At 44.4% G+C, this 27,493-nt stretch overlaps 1 protein-coding gene across 1 annotated transcript in view; it reads left to right on the top strand.

Annotated features, from left to right (window-relative positions):
- The first annotated feature begins 6,055 nt into the window (after positions 1 to 6,055).
- LOC119969434 (bactericidal permeability-increasing protein-like) overlaps positions 6,056 to 27,493 on the top strand; it is a 58,793-nt gene continuing 37,355 nt past the window's right edge. Inside the window, exons 1-8 of the mRNA XM_038803067.1 lie at positions 6,056 to 6,121; positions 6,637 to 6,784; positions 11,470 to 11,578; positions 15,477 to 15,605; positions 18,111 to 18,263; positions 19,887 to 19,950; positions 22,808 to 22,868; positions 22,953 to 23,044. Coding sequence (XP_038658995.1) covers positions 6,661 to 6,784; positions 11,470 to 11,578; positions 15,477 to 15,605; positions 18,111 to 18,263; positions 19,887 to 19,950; positions 22,808 to 22,868; positions 22,953 to 23,044 — 732 coding nt within the window. The 5' untranslated portion in view covers positions 6,056 to 6,121; positions 6,637 to 6,660. The remainder of the gene's footprint in view (positions 6,122 to 6,636; positions 6,785 to 11,469; positions 11,579 to 15,476; positions 15,606 to 18,110; positions 18,264 to 19,886; positions 19,951 to 22,807; positions 22,869 to 22,952; positions 23,045 to 27,493) is intronic.

Raw genomic sequence — 27,493 nt, 5'->3', positions numbered from 1 at the left:
CAGATGCGCTGGCAGGCAGGTTACAAGGCACATCAGCCTGTTCTGTCCATGATTATTAGGGGCACTAGACCTCATCCTCTACCCACTCCCCTGCCTGCTCGTTACACTTCTGCCAGCTTATCCATTATGAACAGAACTTGTGATCCTTATCATAAGGCATAAAACAGCTACCTACCTGAGGAAAGACATGTTCGACCCCATGGTGAAGTAATGCATCCCCTTATGACCTCCAGGTTCCATAGTAAAGGGAGAAGGTATTTTTCTCTAAGGACGAGACCTTCCTGGAAAAGCCTGGTTGAAGATTGCAGTGCAGGTCAGCAGCCATTGCAACTGGCAATGTTCATGGGTGCAGTGTCACAAATACGTCAATGACCTCCTCTGCACATGCAAGTCTAACTGTTGCCATTTTAATCATCATTGGATGGATCGCCACATTTGGGATTACCAGAACCAGCTGTCTAATGATGCAATGACTTGTCTGAATGGCAGGCCTAATCTGTCAATTGGCAGTCCCCTCCATGTCTCATGACATAGACAAATGGAATAGAGGAAATATCCGGGAGTCTTCACCATATGCCTAAGGGATGCCAGCAGCATATGTGTTCATCTGATCATTGTGTGGATGCTCAGGCAATGATCAGCTTGACCCATTCCTTCTGCATGCAGGAGAAACAAGAAGACTGTTTCCAAAAGGGCTCCTCAGGTCTCAGTACTCGATCCCTTGCTTTATGTGGTTTAATATATATATATCCATATTTATATCTATATTTAAATGTAGGGCTAGATTAAGTAATTTGTTGGTGTAACAGAAATATATCAAGTGGTCGATAGTGAGGCAGAAGACCTATACTGGGGGAAGGTAGCAATGGACAGGACAACTGGCAGAAAATTGGGAAATGGAATTCAATCCAGAGAAGTGCAAGGCAATGCATTTGAGGAAGGCAAACATAGCAAGGGCCTACAGAATAAGTGGTAGGATATTAGATGTAGTGGAGCAAAGGGACCTTGGTGTGTGTCCACAGGTCCCTAAAGGTAGTAGGGCAGGTAGATAAGGTGGTGAAAAAGACATAATGGGTACTGCCCTTTATTAGCCGAGGCCTTGAGTCTAAGAAGCCCAAGCAAAACAAATCACTGATACTCTAGGGCAAGCTCTCCGCTAATTGAAGCCATACCCAGCTGAAAGGAAGATGATTGTGATTGTTGGAGATCAATCATTTCAGTTCCAGGATATCACTGCAGGGGTTCTTCAGGGTAATGTCCTCGGCCAAACCATCTTCAACTGCTTCCATCACAAGGTCAGAACTGGGGGTGCTGGCTGATAATTGCACAATGTTCAGGATCACTCATAATGCATCAGATAATGAAGCAGTCCATGTCCATATGCAGCAAGACCTGGACAATATCCAGCTTGGGCTGACAATTAGCGAGTAACAATTGCCAGGCAATGGTCATTTCTAATAAGAGAGAATCTAACCAGTGACATTCAATGGCATTACCATTGCTGAATCCCCCACCATCAACATCCTTGAGTTGCCATTGACCAAAAACTGAACTGGACTATCCATATCAATATTGTGACTGCAACGGCAGGTCAGAGTTCATGAATCCTGTGGCAAGTAACTCACCTCCTGACTGCCCAAAATCTGTACACATCTACATGGCACAAATCAGGATTGTGATGGAATACTTTCCACTTGCCTGGATGAGTGCAGCTCCAACAACACTCAAAAAGCTTGACGCCATCCAGGGCAAAGCTGCCCACTTGACTAGCACTTCACCCACAAACGTTCGCTCCCTCCAGCACCGATGCACAGTGTCAGCCCTGTGTGCCATCTCTAAGATGCACTGCAGGGACTCACCAAGCCCCCTTGGAACCTTCCAAACCCACAACCACTATCATCTAGAAGGACAAGGGCAGCTGATACATGGGGACAGCACCACCTGGAAATTCCTCGCCAAGCCACTCGCCATCCTGACTTGGAAATTTATCATCGCTCCGTCAATGTCACTGGGTCAAAATCCTGGAACTCCTTCTGACAGCATAGTAGATATACCTACACCACATGGACTACAGTGGTTCAAGAAGGCAGATTGGCATCACTTCCTCGAGGGAAATATGGGAGAGCCAATGAATGCTCGCCTAGCCAACGATGTCCACATCCCATGAACGAATTAAAAAAAATAGGAGCAGATTGTCCGAGAGCTGCATAAGATATTAATTAGACAACAGCTGGAGTACTTGGCACAGTTTCAGTCACCATGTTACTGGAAGGATGTGACAAGGTACAGAGCAAATTTACAGACATGTTGCCAGGAATGGAGAATTTTAGTTGTAAGGAAATATTGGATGAGTTCAGATTTTTTTCATTGTAACAGAGGACGTTGAGTAGAAATATAATTGATATGTATAAAGTTATGAGAGGCCTGGATAGAATGAATAGGAAGTATCAATTTTCCTTGGCAGTGAGGTCAATAACCAGCCAGCAACAATTTGAGGCCCAATCTACTGGCCGCGCTACACCCGAATGAGGGCACAATGCGGCTTGTAGATCCTGGGAGAGGCCTCACTGGGACTTTCCGACAGCCTTTGCGCCTCATGAGATCTAACTGGGTCTCAAGACGTGTCGCAATCTGTGGATGGGACCCAGTTTTGCATGGCTAAGTGGGTTTAAGAACCCACTTAACCGGATCGAACTGGCTCCCAGCATCTACCGGCCTCCCCAGGGAGACCCCAGCGAATTCGTACTGGTCCACACAAACATGGACCAGGTGGAATGGCTCCCATTACATTGGAGGCCCCTAGGTGGTCAGGGACAGGGTAGGGTGGCAACCTTTTCCACCTCCTGGCACCTGGATACCTTGCTACCACCAGCATGGCACTGGTGGCTGCCAGGGCCGGCAGTGCCTGGGTAACACTGCCAAGGGTCAAGGCCTGAGGGGGACCATGCCCATGAAAGGAGGGATGAGGGACGTATAAAGGGTGGGTGTTAAAGGGTGGGTTGAAGGGGCCTCCAGGAGGTTGGGTTGGAGGGTGGGTGTCCAAAAAGGGCAAGGCCCCAAAAGGGAGCATGGGAAGGCATGAAAAGGGGAGTCTCACAGCGACCCCAAAGCAGGGTGTCCTCGCTTGGTAGGGTGTGGGATGATGCCCATGTGTGTGGGAGGTGAGCTTGCCAATGGGTGGGTGGCTCACTTGGAGATCAGGAAACCTTTCAAAATGGTGTCCAATCTCTGAGGATCATGGTCTGGCCAGGTAGTTCGGCTCCCCAGTGACGGAAAAATTCTAAGGAGGGGATCGAACGGCGACATTGTGCCTGAAAGGCAGTGTGCCACAGCGCAACGTGGCCGATAAAAGCTGTGAGAACCCACTCCGGAATCTACTCAGCTTGCAACACCTCGCGAGATCTGACATGATGGGCGGGATCACTTTTTGACATCTGCATTATAGAGCGAGACAGTTAGCTTCACTCTCTAATACGCAGTTTTCTGAGGCACCCGGGGGGTTGGGTTCTATCTCCTTCGCCTCAGACCTTGGGCAAGTGCTGTTCAGTGGTAATCTCCACAAACTGGGACCAGGTGGAATGATGCTTGTAGGGGTCTCACAGGGGATCAGAGGCCCTCGGAGGGGGGGGGGGGGGGTCTGCCCTTTGGGTAGGTTGGAACCCTGGCACTGTGGCTGCCACTCTGGCAGTTCCATCATGGCACTGCCAAGGTGCCCAGATGGCACTGCCAGTCTATAAAATTGGCAGACGCCAAGCTGGCAGTGATCAGGCCAGGGGTATTGGGAGGGTTGTGGGGGCCGGGGGACGCCCTCATTGTAAGTTGGGGTTTGAGGAGTGGTTGGGGCTGTAATGTTCTTTGATTATGCTGCTGTTGAATCTTGATGTGGCAGTGTTAACAAAAAACATTAGACTTTGTTTTACAACAAAACTATTTATTACTAATACTACTCTAAAGGATTACTATAATATCCAAGATTAATACAGTTGGAAATAATAGTCCAACACAAACTTACGCCAAGATACTACAGAGCTACTCTAATGTGTGACTGCCATGTACTCCTTACTAACACCTTGTCCTGGATCACATGGTGCATCCGGGTCACGTACATGCATACTCTCACCACCTGCTGGTCGGATGCTGGAACTACAACAGTAAAACGTATAACTTATAATGCACATACATATGATGATGATCTCATATTATATACAGATGATAATCTACTTGTCATCACAGGGGCTGCTTTGGGAGCTCCGGAGATCATTTAAAAATGGTGTCTTGATCTCTCGCTGCACTGAGGAGCTCCACGCGCCGGAACTCCTCAGTGCAGAAATCGGGCTATGATGTCCGAGCACCCCACCACCACCAAAACCCCAACTCTCATTTGAGTGGATTCTCAGTTCCCCCCTGAGCCTGGCACCCTGGGGCCCGATCCCCAGTGTGGGGAAAATGTCTGCCTGGTATCTTGGCACTGACCCTGTTAGCTGGCAGTGCCAGCTTTGCACCATGACAGTGCCAGGGTGCCACCATGACCAGTGAGCAACACCTGGTGGCCTCCGATCCCCTGGGAGAATCCACGAGTGCTGTTTCGGATGGTATAATTCCAAAAAGCAGAGAGTTTTCCAGCTGATTCTCATTGATTCCAGTTTAGCAAGGGCTCCTTGATGCCATACGCGGTCAAATGCTGCCTTGATTTCAAGGGCAGTCACTCTCACCTCATCTGTCATTCAGCTCTTTTGTCCATTTTTGAACCAAGGCTGTAATGAGGTTAGGAGCTGAGTGACCCTGGCGGAACCCAAAATGAGTGTCCATGAGCAGGTTATTTATTTATTTTTATTCGCTCATGGTATGTGGTATGCACATCGCAGGCTGTACCAGCATTTATTGTCCATCTCTAATTGCCATTGAGGGGGCAGTTAAGAGTCAACCCCATTGCTGTGAGTTTGGAGTTACATGTAGGCCAGACCAGGTAAGGATGGCAGATTTCATTCCCTAAAGGACATTAATGAACCAGATAGGTTTTTATGACAATCGTCAATGGTTTCATGATCATCATTAGACTTTTAATTCCACATATTTTATTGAGTTTAAATTCCATCACCTGCCGTGGTGGGATTTGAACCCAGGACCTCAGATTATTATCCTGGGTCTCTGGATTACTGGGTCTCTAGATTACTAGTCCAACAACAATACCACTATGCCACCACCTGCCCATTTGAGTTGTTTCACTCAAATATGCAGATTTACTAGATAGTGATCCCACCCACAATATGCAGGATTCAGATCACGGCATCTCGCGAGATCACGTTAGATCTCACGAGACATGGTGAGCCGGGTAAATCCGGGAAGAGGGATCTCTCAGCGCCTATCGGGCCCAGAGCGGCAGGTAGATCGCGCCCTTACAAACTTTTCCATTAGATCACGCCCTTAAAGTAATTGATAGAGAATTAGCAGTTGAGGAGAAACCTTTTCACCCACTATCTACAAGATACAAGTTGGAATACTGTTCACTTGCCTGGTTGAGTGCTGCTCCACTTGAAACCCTATCCACCACTTCCAAAATCCACGCCTTCCACTGATGCAGAATGGCAGCAGTGTGTGCCATCCACCAGTTGCATTACAGCAACTTACCAAGGCTCCTTCGACTGCACTTTCCAAATCTGCGACCTCTACCACCTATAACGATATTAAGTTAAACATAATATGGTTTGTATAGAATTGCAGAATCACTACAGTGTAGAAGGGGGCCATTTGGCCCATTGAGTCTGCACTGACCCTCCTAGGGTCAGGCCCCCACATTATCCCCTTAACCCAGTTATCCCACCTAATCTAACCATTTGGACACTAAACGGCAATTGATTGTGGCCAATTCACCTAAACTGCACATCTTTGCAATGTGAGAGGAAACCAGAGCACCTGGAGGAAACCCACACAGACACGGAGCACGTACAAGCTCCACAGTCACCCAAGGCTGGAATTGAAGTTGGGTCCCTGGAGCTGTGAGGTAGTGGTATTGTTCTGTCGTTGACTGGACATTTCTTCCTGTTTCTGTAGAAACAAATCAAAAATACTTTGGAGAAGTACATTTTGCTCACATTGGTTGCACTTGAACTATACAGAGAAGGTAAGCTGATTATGGTTAAAAAATAATGCGGTCCTTAATTTGATAGCTGCAATTTATTTAGAACTATACATTATAAAAGTAAGCCTCAGAACTGTTTGTGCACTGTTATTGTGCATAATATAGATCCTGACATGTTTAATACCTCAAAAAGTGTTGTTGAATCTAGCTTACAAAAGTGTTGTTGAATCTAGCTTCAGTAAGCATGTTTTATCTGAAGATGACCATTTGTTTATTGTTACTTTTATTTTGAAAATTATATTATCTCAATAAAATATCTGGAACACACAATAGCAAATCCTGCAAACCAATAGTTTCTAATATACAAGAAATTAGACCTAATACAGTGGGTGACTTTATAGACCATCAGTTTTGGATGTTATCAAGCAGAATTTAATTTGACAATGTAATCCTGGACATTTTGATAATATTACTTATATATATGTGAACAGCAATAAACTTAAATAATGTCTAACATAATTACAGGAAACTTTGTTATCCAATGGAATATTTTACAGGTGTATCCTGCTGATCCAAATGAAATGTCGGTAGCAGAAATGTACCGGTCAACCTGGGTCACTCTTGTTCTGGTTGGAACTGTGCTTGGAGAGGCTGATCCCAATCCAGGAATACAAAGTAAAATTACACAGAAAGCTTTAGAATATGGTACGTATACTATGAATACTGTCCGTCACTGTATGCTGTGTCTTTCACTTTGAGTCTTAGCATGATTCTCAAAATTGTAAATGGCAAGAGGCTATAACCTCCCTATTTCTTTTTTTTTTATAAATTTAGAGTACCCAATTATTTTTTCCAATTAAGGGGCAATTTAGCGTAGCCAATCCACCTATCCTGCACATCTTTTGGGTTGTGGGGGTGAAACCCTCGCAGACACGGGGAGAATGTGCAAACTCCTCACGGACAGTGACCCAGGGCCGGGATTCGAACCCGGGTCCTCAGTGCCGTAGGCAGCAATGCTAACCACTGTGCCACCGTGCTGCCCCTCCCTATTTCAAACTTACATTGGAAATGTATCTTTAAATAGATGCAGGATGAAATTTCCCCCCAAAATGACTAAATGCAATTTTGGGCAGGAAAACTGGTGCGAATCACGGCAGCATAATAAGCCGGAATTCTCCGGTCGTTCGCTGGTGGTAGGATTCTCTAGTCCCGACTGAAGTACATCCCAGTGGCATGGGGTGGCTTCAATGGGCAATCTCATTGACAGCAGTGGCAACAGTGGGTGTGCTGGGTGCATTGCGGCAGAAAATTCACCCCGCCATGTTTCAGCCAGATCAAACAAACAAGTAAGTGAACAAGTCACAAAAGAAGTAGAAGCTGAAAGTGCCAAAGTGAGCAATAAGCTCGTAATGTAATTTTCAAACTCTGGTCAAAAAGTGGATGATCTATTTAAGCACGTGTGCTGTACATTTTAAGAATATCCAACTCAGGAAATTGGACAGGCACATTTTCAATGCAAGTTTGGTACGTTATGGGTGCTCTGGGAGCCTGATGTACGCTCGTAGAATACAATCATATGATTACAGTACATGAGACCATTCAGCCCCTTTTGTCCATGCCAGCACTCTGTATAAGAGGTTCACCTAGTTCAACTCCTTTTCCGGTAGCGCTGAAAATTGTTTCTCTTCAGATAATTATCAAATTCTCCTTTGAGAACCACGACTGAATCTACCTCTATCACACTCTCAAACAGAGCATTCCAAATCCTAACCACTCGCTGCATGCAATGTTTTTTTTTGTCGCTGTTGCTTTGTTGCCAATTACTTTGAATGTGTTCTTAGGTTCTTGATCCTTCCAGCAAGTTTTTCCCTAACTAACGCTATCCAAATCCCTCAATTTTGAACAATTCTATCAAATTTCCTCTTCATTGTCTCTTCTCTATAAAGAGCTGCCCAAGCTTCTCCAGTCTATCCACATAACTAAATTCATCTCCCTGGAGCCATTCCTGTCAATCTTTTCTACACTCTCGCGAATGTCCTCAAGTCCTTCCTAAAGTGTGGTTCCCAGAATTGGACACGACACTCCAGTTGAGGACAACCGTGTTTCATACAGGTTCATCATAACTTCCTTACTTTCCAACTCTGTGCCTTTACTTATAAAGCCCACACTTCATATACCTTATTGGCTACTTTCATAATCTGCCTTGCAACTTTTGCAATTTGTGCACATATACTTGCAGGTCATTCTGCTTCAGGATTTAGAATTGTACCTTTAGTTTATATTGTCTCTCCTCATTCTTCCTACCAAAATGCATCACCTCACACTGTTCTGCATCAAATTTCATCTGCCATGTGTTTACCCATTCCACCAATCTGTCTATATCTCTGTGAAGTCCATCGCTATCCTCCTTGATGTTCAGTATACTTCCATGTTTTGTGTCATCTGCAAATTTTTGAAATTTGTGACCTGCACACCCAAGTTTCGACCATTAATGTAGATCAAGAAAAGCACCGATACTAACACTGACATAGGGATCATAGGAGCAGGAACAGGTCATACAGCCTATCAAGCTTGCTTTAAATTCAATGAAATCATGGCTGATGATCTCCTGCAGAATCCCACTATATACCTTCTTGCAGGTTAGTCAAAAATGTTTTGTCCGTAACAAATCTGTGCTAGAGATGTATACTAAATTGAAGAAATAGATGCAATTAGTGTATATTGATCAGGAAATTGTCCAAAAGGGAAGAATCTAACCACCTTCCCTTGACATTCAATGGCAATAGCATTATCAAATCCCCCACCATCAATATCCATTGACCACAAGCTTAACTGGACCAATATTAACATAAATATTGTGGTTACAAGAGCAGGTCAGCGGCTGAGCATTATGTGGGAAAGGGCTCACCTCCCGAGTCCCCAAGGCCTTTTCAACATGTACAAGGCACTTGTTTGGACGAGTGCAACTCCAACAACATTTAAGAAGCTCACCATCATCTCGGACAAAGGAACCCTACCCAGTACCTGAAATATTGATACCCTCCCCCACCACTGCACGGTGGCAGCAGTGCGTACCATCTAAAAAAAGATGCACTGGAGCAACTCATCAAGACTCCTTCAACAGCACCTCCGAAACTTGCGACCTCCACCAACTTGGAGGACAAGGGCAATGGCTGCCTCGAAACACCCACCTGACTTGGAAAAATATTGTCGCTGGGTCGGAATTCTGGAATTCCCTAGCTGTGGGAATGTCTTCACTACACAGATTGCAACAGTTGAAGAAGAGTGCTCACCTGCGAAACCACTTCTGAACGGCAGTTGGGGATAAGCAATAAATGCTGGGCTTGGAATTTGGAGTAATGTTCTTGGAGAGCACTGATCTGAGGGCTGCATAATAAGATGGAATTTTACAAGATGTAAGGTTAGAACTGGACTTGATGGATGAAGCATGGTTAGAACTGGACTTGATGGATGAAGCATATCAAGATGTCGAAGGAAATTAATCAGGGCAGTTTCTATTAATCTCAATCTCAAGAGCAAGACACAGGCATACTAAAATGAAAGGAACAGCTTTATAATATTGGGCTCATCCACAATCTTCAGCACGGAACATGTACAGACTTCATTTGAAGTGGTCCCATCACATAAACACTCTGAGCCCCCGCTGGATCAGAATCAGTGGGGGTGGGGTGGGGGGAGTGCGAATCCTGCCATGATGCTCCGACGCCGGGCCGCCGATTCTCCGGGGGGGAAGGGGGTCTATCTTCCTCCGCGCCGGTCCATCTAGGACTCCGACATATTGCCCGGGGGCCGGCGTGAGAAGGCAACCCATACGCATGCGCAGACCTGCACCGGCCGTGGCGCGCATGCACTGACCCACGCTGGCCATGACACGCATACACGGACCACGGCGCGAAAGCCGTGGCTTTCGAGCGCACATCACTCCAGCGTCGTGCTGGCCCCCCCAGGGAGAGAAGAATGCCTGGGCCTGGAGGCCTGGCTGGGATTTCGGAGAATCCCGGCCATGAAATCGAGGATGATGGGCAAAATCTGATGGTCAATCTCACATCTATTTTTGGCAATTAAGTAAATGAAGGTATTGGCTGAGATTTTCCAGTCAGCATCAATTGAACAGCATTTCTAAAATTTGGAAGTCATTTCAGCACAGCAGTCATTATTATAACGACCTGTGTGAACAGACCAAATATCTATGTATGTCATTAGCCAATTGGATTGTAGAATTTTTACTGGGGCAGAGTCTGACCAGAAAGTATCAGAATGTTAAATTCAATGTCAATACAGCTGGAGAAAGTGAATAAGGGGGGGGGGGGGGGGGGGGGGGGATGTATGACATTTTTAAGAGGGCAAAATAAAAAAGGTAGAACTTTTACAACTTTAGTTGAACATTTAAATCTCCAACAGAAATTAAAAGCTGAAGGAATGGAACCCCGCGGTTAAAATGTTACATTTCAATGCCAGAGAGGTTGTTTGGCTGTAGTTAAGACCTGTCAAGCCTTTGAAAATTAGTTTAACTAGAATGAAGCAACCATGACATTTTCCAGTGAGTTTATTGAGTGTATATCAGGCAAATACAACTTCACACAATTCTATGTAATGTTATGTTGCTTGACGAGATGCCAGTATAATGCAGCTTCTGGAGAAACAAGGCATTTTGGGCACTAACATTCTGATTTCCAAGTTTAACTGTGCATGTATATTTGCTGCATGTTACTGTCTGATTTAAACTATAATAATGGTGAGCACTGATAACTCTCAAGCCATTTTTATCATACAGTCTGGAGCCATTGAAATTTATGGCTTTGAAATAGCACACTATGAAATATCATACTGCCCCAAACCTAATTTTATATGAGAGAAACTGTTGACATCCTTGTTATGATTTTCTAATAAAACAAAAACTTACCATTAAAGCTTGAAAATACCCCTTTACCTAATAGGTTTGTTTTCAGTAAAAATACGCATTGGCTATGCAGTTTAATGTGGGCAAACTGTGTGTGAAAATCATGGAGAAAGTAACAGATGACTCTGTTACAGATTAACCTGTAACAGATTAAAATTATGCATTTGGATGGTAAGTGGTTGAGAACATTTGGAAATGTCGCCCAGCGTTACACATTGACTATCTACTATTTTTAATATGTGGAACTTTATAACCTCCAATCAATTTTATGTTCTCTAGAAATGCCAGTGATGCTGACACCTGATTGCCCTTACGGCCGGCAGTCTTTACTGTGCTCATTCACATTTGCATTTACTGATGCTATGTCAAATAATAAAGTCCACTGGCAGAAAACAAGTAGTTGAATTTAAAACATTTTGCATTGGTTTGCCACTCATTACATATTGTGCTCCTGTTTTAAAATGATCAGCCAGGCAAATTGCCATCACTGCTGCCGAGGAGAAGATCAAGGAGTTTCAACCCCCAGATATGAGTGGGACAATAGACCTACTTGGGTGGATAGACTATCGTATAACAGGGTATGTAATGATAAGAGGTAAACACGTTTTTGTTGTGTCAACCACTCTTACTGTATTACAGCCTGCTCAGCTTGTAAGGTGGCTACAGAAATGGAATATTTATAGCCCATCGTCTCTGTTGTGGATACAGTAGAGTTCAAGTTACCATAGTCCCAGATTACCATAGGCTCTTTCCTCTTTGAAAAAAATGAAAAATGAAAATCGCTTATTGTCACGAGTAGGCTTCAATGAAGTTACTGTGAAAAGCCCCTAGTCGCCACATTCCGGCGCCTGTTCGGGGAGGCTGGTACGGGAAGGCCCCCTTTGAGGGGGAGAGCTCAATGGTGTTGATTTAACCTGAAGGTCACTACACCTCAGGCAAGGAGCAAGTTTGAGAAGGCCAGGCCTTCATGAATAAACTCAGCTGGTATGGGAATTGGCACCTCTCTGCATCACAAACCAGCTGTCAGGCCAACTGAGCCAAACCGGCCAGCCAAATCCTATTTTCCAGCTTTTGGTCCATAGCCTTTGGTTCTGTAGGTAATGGTACTTCAAATACATGTCCAAGCAATTCTATACTCCAGAAAATGAGTAAATACTAACTGATTAAATCTTATCACCACACTTCCCTTGCCACGTATCGGAAAGTACCATAAAAGCTAAGGAAATAAAAATCTATCTCTGGAATGATACATTCTGCCTGCCCAAGTCATAATCATTGTGCCTGTTTATGTTTTGATTGTGGCATCAATTTTCATTTCATTGGAAAGAAATATTTTGTTATCTTCGAACTTCTGCTTTCTAATTGATTACGTTCTACATTTATTATTCTATTGTTTATTTTTCCTAGAATGTTCAAATAACAATAAAATACTGCAGATGCTGTAAATCTGAAATAAAAACAGAAAATGCTGGATAAGCTTAGCAGGTCTGGCAGCATCTGTGGACAGAGAAATTCTCTCCCCCTCCATACACACACACACACACACACAGATGCTGCTAGGCCTGCTTAGTTTATCCAGCGTTTTCGGTTTTAACTTCCAAGAATGTTGTTTTCTGAGCACCAGCTAATTTGAGATTAAGGATGAGTTTGGTAAAATATGACAGCTGTTGGTAAAATATGACAGCTGCTGTCAAGGGATCTACCAATCACAGCTGTTCAATGATGTTTGACTGCTTTTGAAGTCAGGGATCTATATTGGAGCATATCGCACCTTGTTGCCAAGCCCTCCTTTAGTATGATTCTAAGCACAGCTATGAATTATTTGGGGACTATTCTAACCGAGTCTCTGGACAATATCAGAGTGTGAGCTTTAACAACTTCATACAACACTACAGCCTTCTCCAATGCATATCAGAGGGCTTGCTGAAGGCCTAAACAACAATAGGAGCAGAAGGAGAATAGGAACATATCAGGTCCCTGCCTCTCAAAGCTCATACAACAACCCAGCCAAATTATTTATGCAAGGACAGGCATTCTCTCCCACAGATGTGATACAGTTGGTTTCGGGACCTTCTTGTGAACTTGCACAAGGAAGTGCATGGCCATCCTTTTTTAATTGAGGAGCCTGTCAACAAATCTCCTCCTCCTCTCTTGGGGTAATATTATATTAGACGCGTACCACACAACACCAGCATGGAAATATCACAACACAAGGATTAGGAGCAGGAATAGGTCATGGGGCCCCACCAGCCTGCACGGCCATGCAATAAGATCATGGCTTGTGGTCTATACCCCACTTTCCTGTCTGCACCCCCTCCCCTTAACCCTTGACTTCTTTGCCAATCAACAATCTAATACAACCTTGAATATATTTCATAACCCTGCATCCACCACTCTCCATGGAAGAGAATTCCTGAGGCAATTGATACTCTGAGAGAAAAAAAATCTTCATCGCTGTCTTAAATGGGAGGACCCTCATTTTGAAACTGTGTTCTCTGGTTTTAGCCTCTCTCACAAGGGCAAATAGCCTTTCAGCATCCACCCTGTCGATTCCCCTCAAGATCTTGTACATTTCAATAAAATCACCTCGTATTCTTGTCAACTCCAATGAGAATGGGCCCAACCTGTTCCACCTTTCCTTATAATCTGACCCTTTCATCAAAGGAATTAGTGCAGTGAACCTTGCCGAACTGCGTCTATAAGGAGACCAAAACTGTACACAGTACTCCAGGTGCGGTCTTGCTAATGTTGGAGAGAAATCCCTGGAAAGAAACGATCATTTTGAACACACCAAATATTGTTAGCTGAATAGATTATTTGGCATTTCCACACTGAGGGTATGTATTCACCTAATGATGTTGGACTGAATCCAACTGAATTCCCAGCTGAAATCAGGAGAATGGAAATTGAATAGGTTCGATCATAGGTTGACAATCTATTCCAACAGATTGCTGCTCCAAAAAAGGAGTTTTCATGGATTACCATCTAAATACTTTGCAGTCACACAGACTCAAAACATTCACTCTCTTTATTTTCTCTCTGCAGGTGCTGCCAGACCTGCTGAGTTTTGCCAGCATTTTCTGTTTTTGTTTTAGATTCCAACATCTGCTGTATTTTGCTTTAATTTAAATACTGCTATTGGGTTTCATTGAAATTAAGAGTATGGGAAACATTTGCAATACACTTTTACCATTATCCCCTTGTTCCTGAACCTTGACATAAACTATTGACTTTATTTTCTAGCACTGACAGCATTTTAATCGATTCTTTTTTTCAAAAAGGTTCCATTTCTGTAGTTTCAAAGAAAATGGTGTTTCTTAAATTTAAGTTTACAGCAGTTGTGTACCAAGAGGTCAACAGAATGTCTTGCACCCTAAAGTGTGGTAGACATTCTATTATCTCAACTACCTCGTACATATCAGCGCCGAGTCTTGCATAAGACTGTCTGAACAAATTATCACAATGCAGTGTGTTGAATATGCACTGCATTCGCCAGGTTACATTTGTAGCAGCCATTTTAGTACAAATTAAATGTCACAATCAATATTTTGAGGGTATTGAAATGTTTCTGATTATGCAACATATACATTGAACTTGTGGTGATATTTTTAGAGCCGACCTTGGTATATTTTGAAATCAATCTACAAATAATGGGTGGAATTTTCCTAAAAGCACTAGCTAGGTTTTCACTCCAGATCTTCTGACACTTTGTCAAAAAAAAAGAATGGGGCCCGTTTTGCGCCATAAATCTGGCAAGGCATAGCGCGATAAGAGCCAGCAAGCCATGGTTCCCAGATATCAGGGTACCATATTTAAAGGATGCCCCGATCTCAAAGTAAAGCCCCCTCACCCCATCAATATTTGGGACAACCCCTCCCCTCCCCACCCCCACACCATACAGGCATCAGGGTGACCCGTAACCCCCCCACCCCTTCATCACCGTCGGCATTGGGGTATCATCTCCTCCCCCCCCACCTAATTGGAACCTTCCTTCCAATGACGCTCCACCCCTGAACTTGTCCCCTGGCAGTGCGAACCTGGCAGTAGCAGAGTGCCAGAGAGCTATGCCAGGGCACTACCAGTCATGTCGCTCACCACCCGAGGGCGATACTTACCTCTGAGCCCCCAGAGTGGTCATCATGACTGGGTTCCATTTTTTGAAAGCAGTACTGATTTACGCCGGTGTGATGTCATATCGGGGAGGGGGGGGAGGGGTGGAGACTCGGATCATCTGACAACACCAGAAGAAATGGCTGTTTAATAATATTTAATTTGGGACAGTTTCATGTCAGGGCTTAAACCTGATTAGGTCGGGGGGGGGATCTCAAACTGAGATCGTGCCACCGCAAATCCCGTGAGTGGTAGAGGCCACAGCAGGATTTGTGCCCATGGCGAATGGGCCCAAAAATATCACCCCCAATATTATTCCATCATTGTTCATGAAGCTACAAAGTTAATGTGTGTCTGTATTTGCAGGATGTCCATTAAGAGTTTTGGATTGCCTAACTCTGGCATTGGATTCATCCCCAACTCTGGTGTCAAGTTTTCAATGGATAACGCCCACATTGACATTGCTGGAAATTGGCATGTGACATTTGGACTGATGTATGTTTTTGTGTGATGTCCCTTATAGTCTGTTGAAAGATAAAGTGTATAATATTCAGTTAAAATATCAAATGTGCGGTATCAAACATTTATCATAAATAAAGGTAGAATATGTACTATCAAAATACAACAAGGTATTAATATCACTGGCTGAGAAATACAAAAAAAAGTTCCCCAACTCCTATAACTCCAAGTTGAATTTTTTTTCTGATGTGTGCATTTATTTTAACAAATAATGGCCTGTAGCTTCCTCAGAGTGGCAGTCCCTGGCAGATTGCCACTCTGGATAGACTTGCCTTCGTTGAAATTCCAAAACCCCTGTCTTGTCTATAATGTTCTTGTCGGGTGGCCTATTTTATATTACAAGACCAAGTGTAGCTAAAGCTATAAATAATTTACTAACTAACTATGGGTCAAATATGTACAAAACAACAGATGAATAACAGTATAAACATGCACAAGCAACCTCCCTCCCAACTCCCCAGTCAGTCTGAGGTCACCTGATTCTAACATTCACTTATATAACTAATGAGACTTCTAGTGGTCAGTCAGTGAAGTACAAAACAACCATGATATCGCTGCATTGCCCAACCTCCATCGAGGTGTAACTGGGGTGCACGGAAAAGGGAATATTCCCTTTTTACGGCATTAGCTCCCGGAAAGGAAGTTTTTAAAGGGACAATTTAAATAGGGAAGGCAAATTTTAAAGGTAAGTGGCTCAGGCAATTGAGTGACGAGACTGGGAAGGTATGTGGGGGGTGGGACAACGATTATTACCACTCTGCAGAAGATTCTGCCCTGGGTTTCTGAATATTATCTTTGATGCCTTGCTCCAAGTTTGTTTCAGTGCCTTTATCTTCCACGAACATCAAAACCAAAACAGGTCTCAGCACTGCAAGTCAGGCCTCTCTGATTTATGTTCCGTGGTTCTGTTTATACATCCAGATCTCTGCCTATGTTGTCTGTTGTGGCCACTAATTGGTGCACAAAAAACTCTTGGGGTAATTGACCTTTGTGTTTTATATCTCTGCATGTGGCAAAGCCCATAATACTAGCCATAGTTTCCACAGAGCCAACATTTCCATAGAATCCCTACAATGCAGGAGGCGATTAGGCCCATCAAGTCTGCACCAACTCTCTGAAAGAGCACCTCACCAAGGTCCACTTCCCTGCAACCCCACCTAACCTGCACATCCCTGCATTGATAATCCACCTAACCTGCACATTTTTGACTGTGGGGAGGAAACTGAGCCCCTGAAGGAAACCCACACAGCCACGGGGAGAACATGTAAACTCAACACAGAGAGTAACCCAAGGCCGGACTTGAACACGGGTCCCTGGTGTTGTGAGGCAGCAGCGCTGGAATTCTCTGGTCTTTGGGATACTCTTTTCCCACCGGCAGTTCACCCCTATTCCCAAGTTTCTGGATCGCGAGGGATGCCTGCGATAGGAAATCTCATTGACAAGCGGTGGGACTAGAGAATCCGCTGCCAGCAGTCGGTGCGCCGCTGAGGGACTGGAGAATCCATCCCTTGTGATCTTCCCAACAGCCCCGCTCAATCTTTCCTTCTCCAGAACGACCTACCACAACTTTTTCATCTTTGGATGCTGCTTTCCTTGAGATTTAAATGAAGTCGTGACAACTCTTTTCTTTAAGATCATTACTCTTTCCTCAGTTAAACAATTCTTTCGAATGCAATCTTTGCTACAGCTAAACGTGAAGCCAAAACCAGCCATTAAATCTGCTGTGATCAACTTGATTTAGGAAGGCATGGCGGCACAGCGGTTAGCTCTGCTGCCTCACAGAGCAAGAGATCCGGGTTCAATTCCAGCTTTGGGTGATTATCTGCCTGTGTGGAGTTTGTACCTTCTCCCCGTGTCCGCTTTCCCCCCATAGTCTAAAGATGTGCAGGTTATGTGGATTGGCCATGGTACATTGCCCCTTAGTGTTCAAAACGTTAGGTGGGGTTACTGGGTTACGGGGATAGGGTGGGGCATTGGCCTCGGTAGGGTTCTCTTTCAGAAGCCGGTGCAGACTTGAAGGGCCGAAAGGCCTCCTTCTGCACAGTAGGGATTCTATTATTCTAAAGCTTGTGGGACTAAGGAGGCTATAATAGTGATGAGACTGTTAAGAGAAAGAAGCATAGAATACCAGCAAGAAATGTACATTTTCTTTGTGAATTATGATAAAGCTTTTAACTGGGTGAATTAGCAAGAGCTGAAAGAGCTGGGAGCATTCACAGTTGACTGGAGAGATAACAGAATGATTTGGCTCTGTACATGGGACAGGCTGCTACAATCAGGACAATATTTGAACATCATCATGCAAGATAATATATCCATCATTACATGTGCCAGAATTATTAGGTACTCTGAACTGATGTCTTCTTTAGGACCCAAGTAACAGTTTAGAAGAAAAAAAGTGCACTGATGAGGGTTGACTAATTTATTTGCGAATGGAGCAGATGTATTAGCAATTGTCACATGTGCATTACCTTTCAATAGAAATGATGGAGGAACCTTTGACCTGAACATTAACGATCTTTCAGCTGCGTTCATTGTTGACATTTCGCAGGGCAGCGCTCGCCCAGTTCTAAGTTACCAGGACTGTGGCGCAAGCTTAAACCGTTTCAACCTTCAGCTTCATGGAGGAGGCAGGTAAGCTCATTGCACAACATGGAAGCTATTCAGAATGCAAATTCCTTCTGTCAAGGAACACGCGTTGTGAAACACACAAAGTATACATATGGTGAGGCATTTGAGCATTAGCATTGTGAGACATGTATAACAATAAAACAATTTCTTAACAGTCAGTTTCACAGTAACCTTTCTTCAGAATAGGGACAATTTTATTTTTCTGTGCAGGCAGTGAACTAGCATTTATGGATCGACCATCTATTATAAACCTCTCCTGCACTTACTTCCCATTGAATGCAACAGAAGAGAGATTGTGAAATTTATATAACAGGTGTACTCCCTTACTATGTTGACCAGAGAATGTAATGCAGAGAGATTGGAAGTCAAGAAAGTAGCTAAATGTAGAAAAGTTAATTTCCCATCCTGAAGGTGTGGACTAATGTTGTTTAGTGCCACGGTTGCTGGACAACCCTCCAGTAATACCTCGCCCAAGTGGCAGTTCTTCATCTGAGCAAAGATTTTCTTCATCCTTGGAAAAGGATTGCAGTCGAGCTTAGTCTGTTCTACACCATCAGCAGTGTGCACGTGACACCAGAAATAGCAATCTAGAGCAAAATTCCTATTGCCCATTCATTCCCTTCATTGTTCCTATTCCAACAACAACTTGACAATTATCATCTCACTTCATAATAATAATTTTTTATTATTGTCACAAGTAGGCTTACGTTAACACTGCAATGAAGTTACTGCGAAAATTCTCTCGTCACCACATTCCGATGTCTGTTCTTATCTATACTTACCTACGTCACTTATTTGTAATCTTACTTACCTTGGCTGAAGTCAGTGTACTTATTTGGGGACCTGACTTTCTTCCTCAACTCATTATAACACTGGCCGATCATCCAAATGCAGTAAATTACGTGGCAAGTAACTCACGTCCTGACTCTCCAACGCCTGTACATCATCTACAAGACACGAGGTGAGAGTGTGATGGAATACTCTCCACATACTTGGATAGTTCCAGCTCCAACAATACTCAAGTTTGAGACCATCCGGGATAATGGCAGCCTGATTGATTGACACCCCATTCAGCAACTTAACATTCACTCCTTCCACCAACAGCACGCATTGGCTGCAATGTGTGTCATCTACAAATGCACTGCAGCAACTCACCAAGGCTCCTTCAATAGTACCTTCCAACCTTGTGACCTCTACCACCTGGAAGAACAAGAACGGTAGACACCACCATCTGCAAGTTCGCCCCCCAGCCACACACCATCCTGACTTGGAAATATATTACCGTTCCTTCACTATCACTGGGTCAAAAAATAGGACTCCCTTCCAAACGGCACAATGGGTGTACCTACACCAAATGGACTGCAGCGGTTCACTGCTTCTCAAGGGCAATTCGGGATGGGCAATAAATGCTGGTCTAGCCAGCAATGCTCAGATTCCAAAAACAATTTTTTAAAAAGGTAATTGGGAACAACCAGCCTTTTTACAACCAGTTTAATTAAAAAGTCCAATGCCTTGTTCCAAATTCAGTCACTCTTGGAAGCAAATAATGGATTAGTAACAAAGAATTTTACATGCATTGCATCATGTTACTTTACTTTTGACAATATTTTTTTTCTTTCCTCAAAGCTGGTTTTACAATATGTTCCTTGCTCAAGTGAAAGATAAAATCAGACAAATTGCTCCTCAGGAGGTAAGGTGGAACTCTATGGTTCTTTTTCACTTGGGTCCAAATTGGTAGAACTAAATATGTTTGCAAAATGTAAGAGAGTGTATGATGGTTACTCATAGGATCATGTGTGAAACAATAGATAGAACAGAACAATGGGAAGGTTGGTTATGTTTTTTTATGCTCTTGACGTAGCATAAGCTGCTTCCTTGATGTGCAATCTGACAAAGGAAGGTTCAGACTTGGAGATAGCTTTAACACATTTATTGAACTGTTATCAATTCTCCTACTTGGATTCGACTCTCCTGTTAATCCTGCTATAGCTACTCAGACTGAAGAACCAGTCTGCTACAATCCACGTGGTGGGTGTGATGTGTTTCAAATCAACCCTGTGTTCTCACTGAGAGTCTCCACTGGAAAGAGGAAGATCATGTGTGCTGTGTCCTTTTATATGGGTTGGTGTAATGCCTCCCCCCCCCGGTAGTGTGTGTGTGTGTGTTGTGAATGAGGGGCTGGTTTAGCACACTGGGCTAAATCGCTGGCTTTGAAAGCAGACCAAGGCAGGCCAGCAGCACGGTTCAATTCCCGGATCAGCCTCCCTGAACAGGCACCGGAATGTGGCGACTAGGGGCTTTTCACAGTAACTTAATTGAAGCCTACTCGTGACAATAAGCGATTTTCATTTTATTTCATTTTCAGAGGGTTTCATATTATTTGAGTTCAAAATGCTTAGGATTAGGTTAGGGGGTAAAATATGTGGGGGAGAGACGACGCAAAGGGAAGGGTAAAGAGTACAGGGGAACACTGTTAATACGGCAGAGGTTAATAATAATCAATTTTAAAAGATTTGTCCCTGAGATGTGACACCGATAAGCCATTACTTGTTGCTCTGTGGACTTCAGTAGTTCCATTCAGGCCAACAAACAGGACATTATTGAACCAGTGGATTTTTATAATAATCCAGCAACTTTTAAATGACTGTTATCCAGTGAAAGTAGCATCAGGAACAGAGGTGTAGGATGAGATTATTCTTCACATAGCACAAAAAACAGCCGTAGTGAATTGACAACTCACTTTAGACCATGTTTGGATTTTCTTTTTCAATGAAGTCAATGATAAAGAATTTTTTTTTCGGGGGGGGCAGCATAAAACAGATTATTAATGTAGTATGATTGCATTTCACTCTCCCAGTGAAGACCATGTTTACAGCCCCACCTCCCACCACCAAACTCCAGTTTCTGCCCTCAGGAGAATTGCTGATTACCCCGATCCACCTCTCCTGATTCAACTCAGTTCCCATAAAGATATCAAGGGATAATCAGATGGAAGGCTATTGAATTTGCAAAGGATTAAAGCTGTAAAATTGAAAAGGATGTGAGGAGAGTTAATAATTATACAGGCAAATTGGAAATGACACTGATTCTAACAAAATGCAAGCAAATACATTGATGCAGGTATGGTAGCTTAATGGTTATACTACTGGACTCGTAATCCAGAGAATATGAGTTCAAATAAATCCACGGTCCTTCATGAAATTTTATACATTTTTACAGATGTGGAAATCGGGAAAAGTGATCAGAAAACTGTCAGATTGTTGTAAAATTCCAATTAGCGTATCCAAAGGAAAGAAACCTGCCGTTCTTACCTGGTCTGGCTTTTATGCAGCCTGTGTCCCAAACCAATGTGACTGACTCTGAAGTGGCTCAGCAAGCCACTCAGTTGAATCAAATCACCACCAACAAAGACTGCAGTGGTTTGAGAAGAAGGCCCATGGCTAGCTTTTCAGTGCAATTAGGAATGGTCAGTAAATAATGGCCTTGCCACCCTGAGAAGCAAGTTCAAGGAAAATGAAGCTAAATAATTTGAGAAAATAAAAATATCTAGATATAATAATTGCCCAAAATTTGAAATGTTGGGGATTATTATTGGGTCACTGATATAATTGCAAGCAAATAATATGTGCAGTCTATATAAAGTATTGTCAAAACCATATGTAAACTGGTATGTCCCACTGTCACGGTATTTAACAAAAGATATAATGATATTGGGAAATTCTGAAAAAGTCACACATGACTAGAGAAAGCTAATGTTCCCAATTCTCCTTGCGAGGCGCTTTGCCCACCTGGAGTGCATATCAGACAATTAATCATCAGTCCTTGGATAGAAAATCAAGAAGAGCAACAACAACATGTATTTATGTAACGTCTCTAATTTAAAAAGGCACCAAAGGAGCATAATTGGACAAAGATTGATGCTAAACCAAGGAAGCAGACATTAAGGGCAGGTGACCAAATGTTAGGTCAAATAGGTAAGACAAGTCTAACTCTAAAAAGGCTGGACAAGTGAAGAGGTGAAGAAGTTTGGAAAGGTAATTCCACAGTTTAGGGCTGAGATGGCCTAAAGGTGTACACCAAGAAAGAAATAGGGATGAAGAAGAAGTCATATTGGAGGAATACAATATCTTTGGAGTGTTGTAGGATTGGAGGAAGTTACAGAGATGAGGGTGAGGCCACAGGCGGAATTGAACAAAGGATGGGAATTTTAAAACTGACATGTTGGTGGGCCTGGAGCCCACTTGTAAGTCAATAATTTGAGCAGTGAAGGGTGAATGGGACATCGGTGCATGTTAAGACACGGAGAGCATTAGTGTATTTGTCAGATTTAATGAGTTGTAAAGAGGAGCGAAGAAACATGAGCAGATTTTAAGGTAAAAGGAAATTGGTGTTTTTATTGTTACATACTTTCTTGTAAATCCATTGCAAAATGCGTTAAATTGAAAAGCTGAAGATAGATTTTTAAAAGTACCGAAAAGAATCTCGGTGAATTTCTCCAGGCATCTTTCTCCTTATGATGTTTATTATTCATTGTATTTATTATGCAGCTGTGCTCAGAGTTTAGAAATATGATTGGAAAGCTTGAAAGCTTCATCCAGACACTGAGTGGTAAGTGCACTCCATAAGCAGGAAATATTCCGCTTTTATGTTGACTTCCACAGGTTTTACAGTTTGTGTTATTTTGTTTCACAGTTTCACGGCAACTGGATCAGTATGTAGAACTTGATTATTCATTGGTTGGAGAGCCGGAAATCGCAACTAATTCCATTGATCTCCCCATTAAGGTAGGGTTGCTACGCCTGGCAAAAGTTACAATGCTATGCTATCAACCCTCGAGTAGAAAGTCATTTCCTTGAGTCGGATTCAGTTTCTCCAAACTTGCGCTTTCACACACATGGGCACTTATTTTAAAAAATATTTTTCTGTAGTGCTTTCAGATCATCTAAAATAGCTAGAAATGCGCTAAATCCATAGACCTACACTGGACAAAACTAATTTCTTGAAAATTCTATTGTATAAACATGGCATTTAGAAAATACTTATTGGACCATAACTATATGATCGTTCTTCTGTCAGAATGTCAGAATAGGATCTAAAAAGAGGAGAGGCTGACACCAGAAGTTCCCACTCAGCGGAACGTCAAGCCACAAGGCTAGTAGGGCAAAGCGGGGATTAGTCATGGATGGAAACACACTCAGTAGTCGAGAGTCATTATACCCAGTGTGATGTGCTGTCAAATCTTCATGGGGTTATGGTGCCAGTGATGATCATAGAGGGAAACTAGGCCTAATATGGAGCGTCAACCCCTAAAATAGAAGTCATTTTGTTTCTTTTCCATGATGATGGGAGCCAAAGAGAGTATACAACAATAATTTCAGGGTAGCAGGGAAGAAATTGTGCAACCGCCTCTAGATGCTGGAGTTGCAAGAGGTTTGTTGGGCGTGGGCACCCTGGATGTGCCCAGAGTGGCAAAGACCCCTGGCAATCACATGCTTCAGAATGGTCTGTGTTGAAGAAAAGCAACAGACGTGTGTCATCCTGCAATAACTGCTGGATGAAGCCGATGCAATGTTGAGACCATGATGCCCGGAACATTTGTATGAACTGAAACATACCAAAGCAAGTAGCAAGGTTTGAGCAATAATTTTGCAAAACACCTTCACTCGGTCCCCAAGCATGACCCTGATCTTCCGAATGTCTGTCATTTCACTGGTGTGTCAACTATGGCTCACCTGGTGGCACAGTCGTCTCTGAGTTAGAAGGTTTGGGGTTCAGGTCCCAGTATAGGACCTGAGCACAAAAATCAAGACTCGTACTCCACACTGCACATTAGGTGCTATTCTTCAGCTGAAACCTTACATCAAGGCCCCTCAGGTAGATGTGAAAGATTCAACAACATTATTTTGTTGGGGAGTTAACCATCAGTCAAAATCACAAAAAAAACAAATGATCTGGTCATGATCATATTGCTGTTCGTAGGGCTTACTGTGTGCCAATTGACAGCTGCACTTCCTGCATTTTAACAAGGATCACAGCTCAGAAGTACTTAATTGGTTGCAAAGCTCGTTGAGATGTCCAGTGGTTATGACAGCCACAATATGAATGCTCGCCCTTCTTTTTTCCTGACTCACTCTTGACTTCTCTGGCCTTGACCTTCTGCAGAGTCCTAATGTGATAGAATCTCGAGCACCTCATCTTACATTGAAGTACTTTACAATGTTCTGGAATCAACTTTTGAGTTTTACCAATTGTGATCATAGCTATTGCTCTTATTTTCTCAAACAGCAACTGTTGCTGATGATTCTGCTATTACTATTTACAGCCCCTTCAGACAAATCCTTTGTTTCTTTACTTGCATCATTACTACCGTTTTGAACTTGTCCATCACCCCGCTTGTAATTTAATTTTTTCTGCCTTGCTCCCCTTTCTTCCACCACTTCCTCCTCCCTCACTGCACCCTCCTCACCCATTTCCTGGTCTCTGTATATGTTTAAAACCTGCTACATCTGTTGACTTTTTCCAATTCTGATGAAACGTCATTTTTGGGAATGTTGGGTTGGATTTTCAACCTTGAGGTGGGCAGTGGGGGTTTGGATAATTCCCGGCTAGGCCCATTCACCTCAGCAAAAAGTGTCTGGAAAGGTGGGCAGCAGGATTGTCCGTTTCTGTGACTAAGAGTTGGCGCCAAAGCAGAATTCGTGGACTTTCACGACAGCAAAACAGGTGCCACACTTGGACTAATTCCACTACAGTTGAGAGGCTAGCACCTGCGCTACGTAGAACACAATTGGTTCTAATGAGAAATGGGGCGGGATTTTGTCTGTCTCATGATTGACACTCAGGAGGCTGACAAGCTGCAGCCGCATATAAGCACTTCACTCCCCACACACACCATCCCAGCCAACAAGATGGCAGCAAGGAAAGCAGCTACTCGCTTCACCGATGCCGAGCTGGAGACCCTTCGTGGAAAGGAGGCAGATGACCCTGTACCCTGGCGGCCAGCGCCACGGGCAACACCACCTGCATTGGCCAACAGTGCCGGAAGAACAAGGCTCCGCAAAACTGCCGGAACGGGAGAAGACAGATGGGGGACCACCAAACCTGTAACCCCTCAACCATGCCTGAGCAGAGGGCCCTGGACCTGGTTGGCGGCCAGGTGGAACAGGAGGTCGCCGACGTGAAGCTCGGCCACGTGCGAGGAAATGAGACCCTGCTGGGCTGAAGTTCCCCGTGAATACATATGCCAACCCCCCGGCACACCACCACCCCCCCCCCCCCCCCCCTCCCCCCCTCCCTCTCGGCCTGCGGTCTAATCGTTGTCCTGTGTCTTACAGGACCTGCTGGAGATGGGGTGGATCCATCTGGCGTCCCCCACCCCCAGCCAGTGCCACAGCCGGAGCCTCCCCGTGAGCTGAGCAGCTCGGACTCCAGCCCTCCACCCGAGACTCAGGAGACCCTGGAGCTCGGGTCGGAGCATGACAGTGACTTTTCTTCACAGCTCCTCCACCATCCCAGAGAATTCACCTCGGTTGGGCACGTTACTAAAGAGGCTCCTGAGACACTATCTGGTGTTCATTACACAGTTGCCCCGGTACAGCAGGTGGAGGTAGGAACACCCGAGGGTGTGGACGGTCGAAGGGCAGGTCAACCTAAGGAACCAGCTGCTGTCCAGATGGGTCTTGAGCCTCTGGAACAAACCGTCCCCTCAATCATGGAGATGCAGTCGCAGAGCCAGGGACTACATGAGTTGTCGGTGAGCATCCAGTATCTGCAGGTGCAGTTGGAGGAGTCCAACTGTGTACAGCAGCAGGATGTGGTGCCGACGATGCGTGCCACCCAGGCCAACACCACAAGGGTAGCTTCCGCGGTGGAGGCATTTGGGGTGACAGTTTAGGCCATGGATCAACATGTCCAAGGCCTGGTACATTCTGTGCAGCTGCTGGCCGTGGCCCAGTACAGGATTGCCGCCTCACAGACGACCATGTTCCAGCGCCACCTGGAACATAGAACATAGAACATTACAGCGCAGTACAGGCCCTTCGGCCCACGATGTTGAGTATAGGCCGCAGCGTTGCGGGCCTGCGAGTGCGGAGAGCGGTTGCTTTGTGCCGCGGGAGGGTTAGGGCCTGGGGCCTTCCTTGCCAGACACATTCTGGCGTAGTGACCTTTCTGCCCGCAGCTGCTGCAGGTCGCGTTGCGGGCCAGGCAGTGCTGCCGCGGGTGCTGGGACTGGCCACAAAAATGGCAGGCTGGGGCAGCATGGTGGCTGGGGCAGTCGCTGGTCGGGGACCCATGACAGGGTCGCGGAGTCCGCAGGAAACAAGGTGAGGCTACGAAACGAGACCTCCATAGTTGTAGCGAGTTCAACGGTTTCTTCTAAATTTTGAGCCCCTTTCTCCAGCAGTCGCTGACACACGTAATTCGATCTAAGGCCTGCAACAAAGACATCACGGACAGCAAGTTCTCTATGTTCAGCAGCATTTACTGCCTGGAAATTACAGTCCCGGGATAAGGCTTTTAAGTCTCTTAGAAATTCTTCTAGTGATTCTGTGGGGCACTGACGGCAGGTAGTAAAAACATGGACCTCATTGACGGGCCTCACGTACATTTTGTCGAGTAGGGCCAGGGCCTCTGTATATGAGCCGGTAGAATTTAACTGAGTAGATATACGATGGCTCACCCTTGCGTGCAGTAGGCTAAGTTTCTGCTCCTCCGTCGTTTCTGGGGTGCTTGCTTCAATCAGGAGGCCTTAAAACATCGGAGCCAATGTGAAAAGATTTCTTTCGCCTCTGCATCCTGTGGGTCAAGTTCCAGTCGATCAGGCTTGAGGGCTGATTCTATAGTCATTCCTTACTGTTTCTTAAGACGATTAAATTGATGAGACCATCAATTCACGCGACACGTGGTTAGAAGTGAACAGTGGTTTTAATCATCTTACAACAGAGTCTGCCTGTGACGAGATGAACTCTAGATGAACTGGCAGGTAGGCTCCGACTGCCAAGCTTTATACAACCAGTGGGGGGGGGGGGAGAAGTCATGGGCGGAGCCAAGAGTGGAGCCCAATACAAACTTTCGTACATTCCCAGTACACCTCCCCCTAGGGGCAGAGCCGCGCAACTGCTCGTGTGCCGAGCTTACAGAGGGATTGGTACAATATGTGTGATAACAGTGTGAATTATGCTATTATGATTCACCACACACTGGGCTGGCAGCCCCCAGTCGCGCCTCTCCGT

The sequence above is a fragment of the Scyliorhinus canicula genome, chromosome 7, assembly GCF_902713615.1.
Source record: "Scyliorhinus canicula chromosome 7, sScyCan1.1, whole genome shotgun sequence".
Lineage (NCBI taxonomy): Eukaryota > Metazoa > Chordata > Chondrichthyes > Carcharhiniformes > Scyliorhinidae > Scyliorhinus > Scyliorhinus canicula.
Note: the sequence above shows the minus strand (reverse complement) of the source record. Positions and strands in the feature narration are given on the sequence as shown.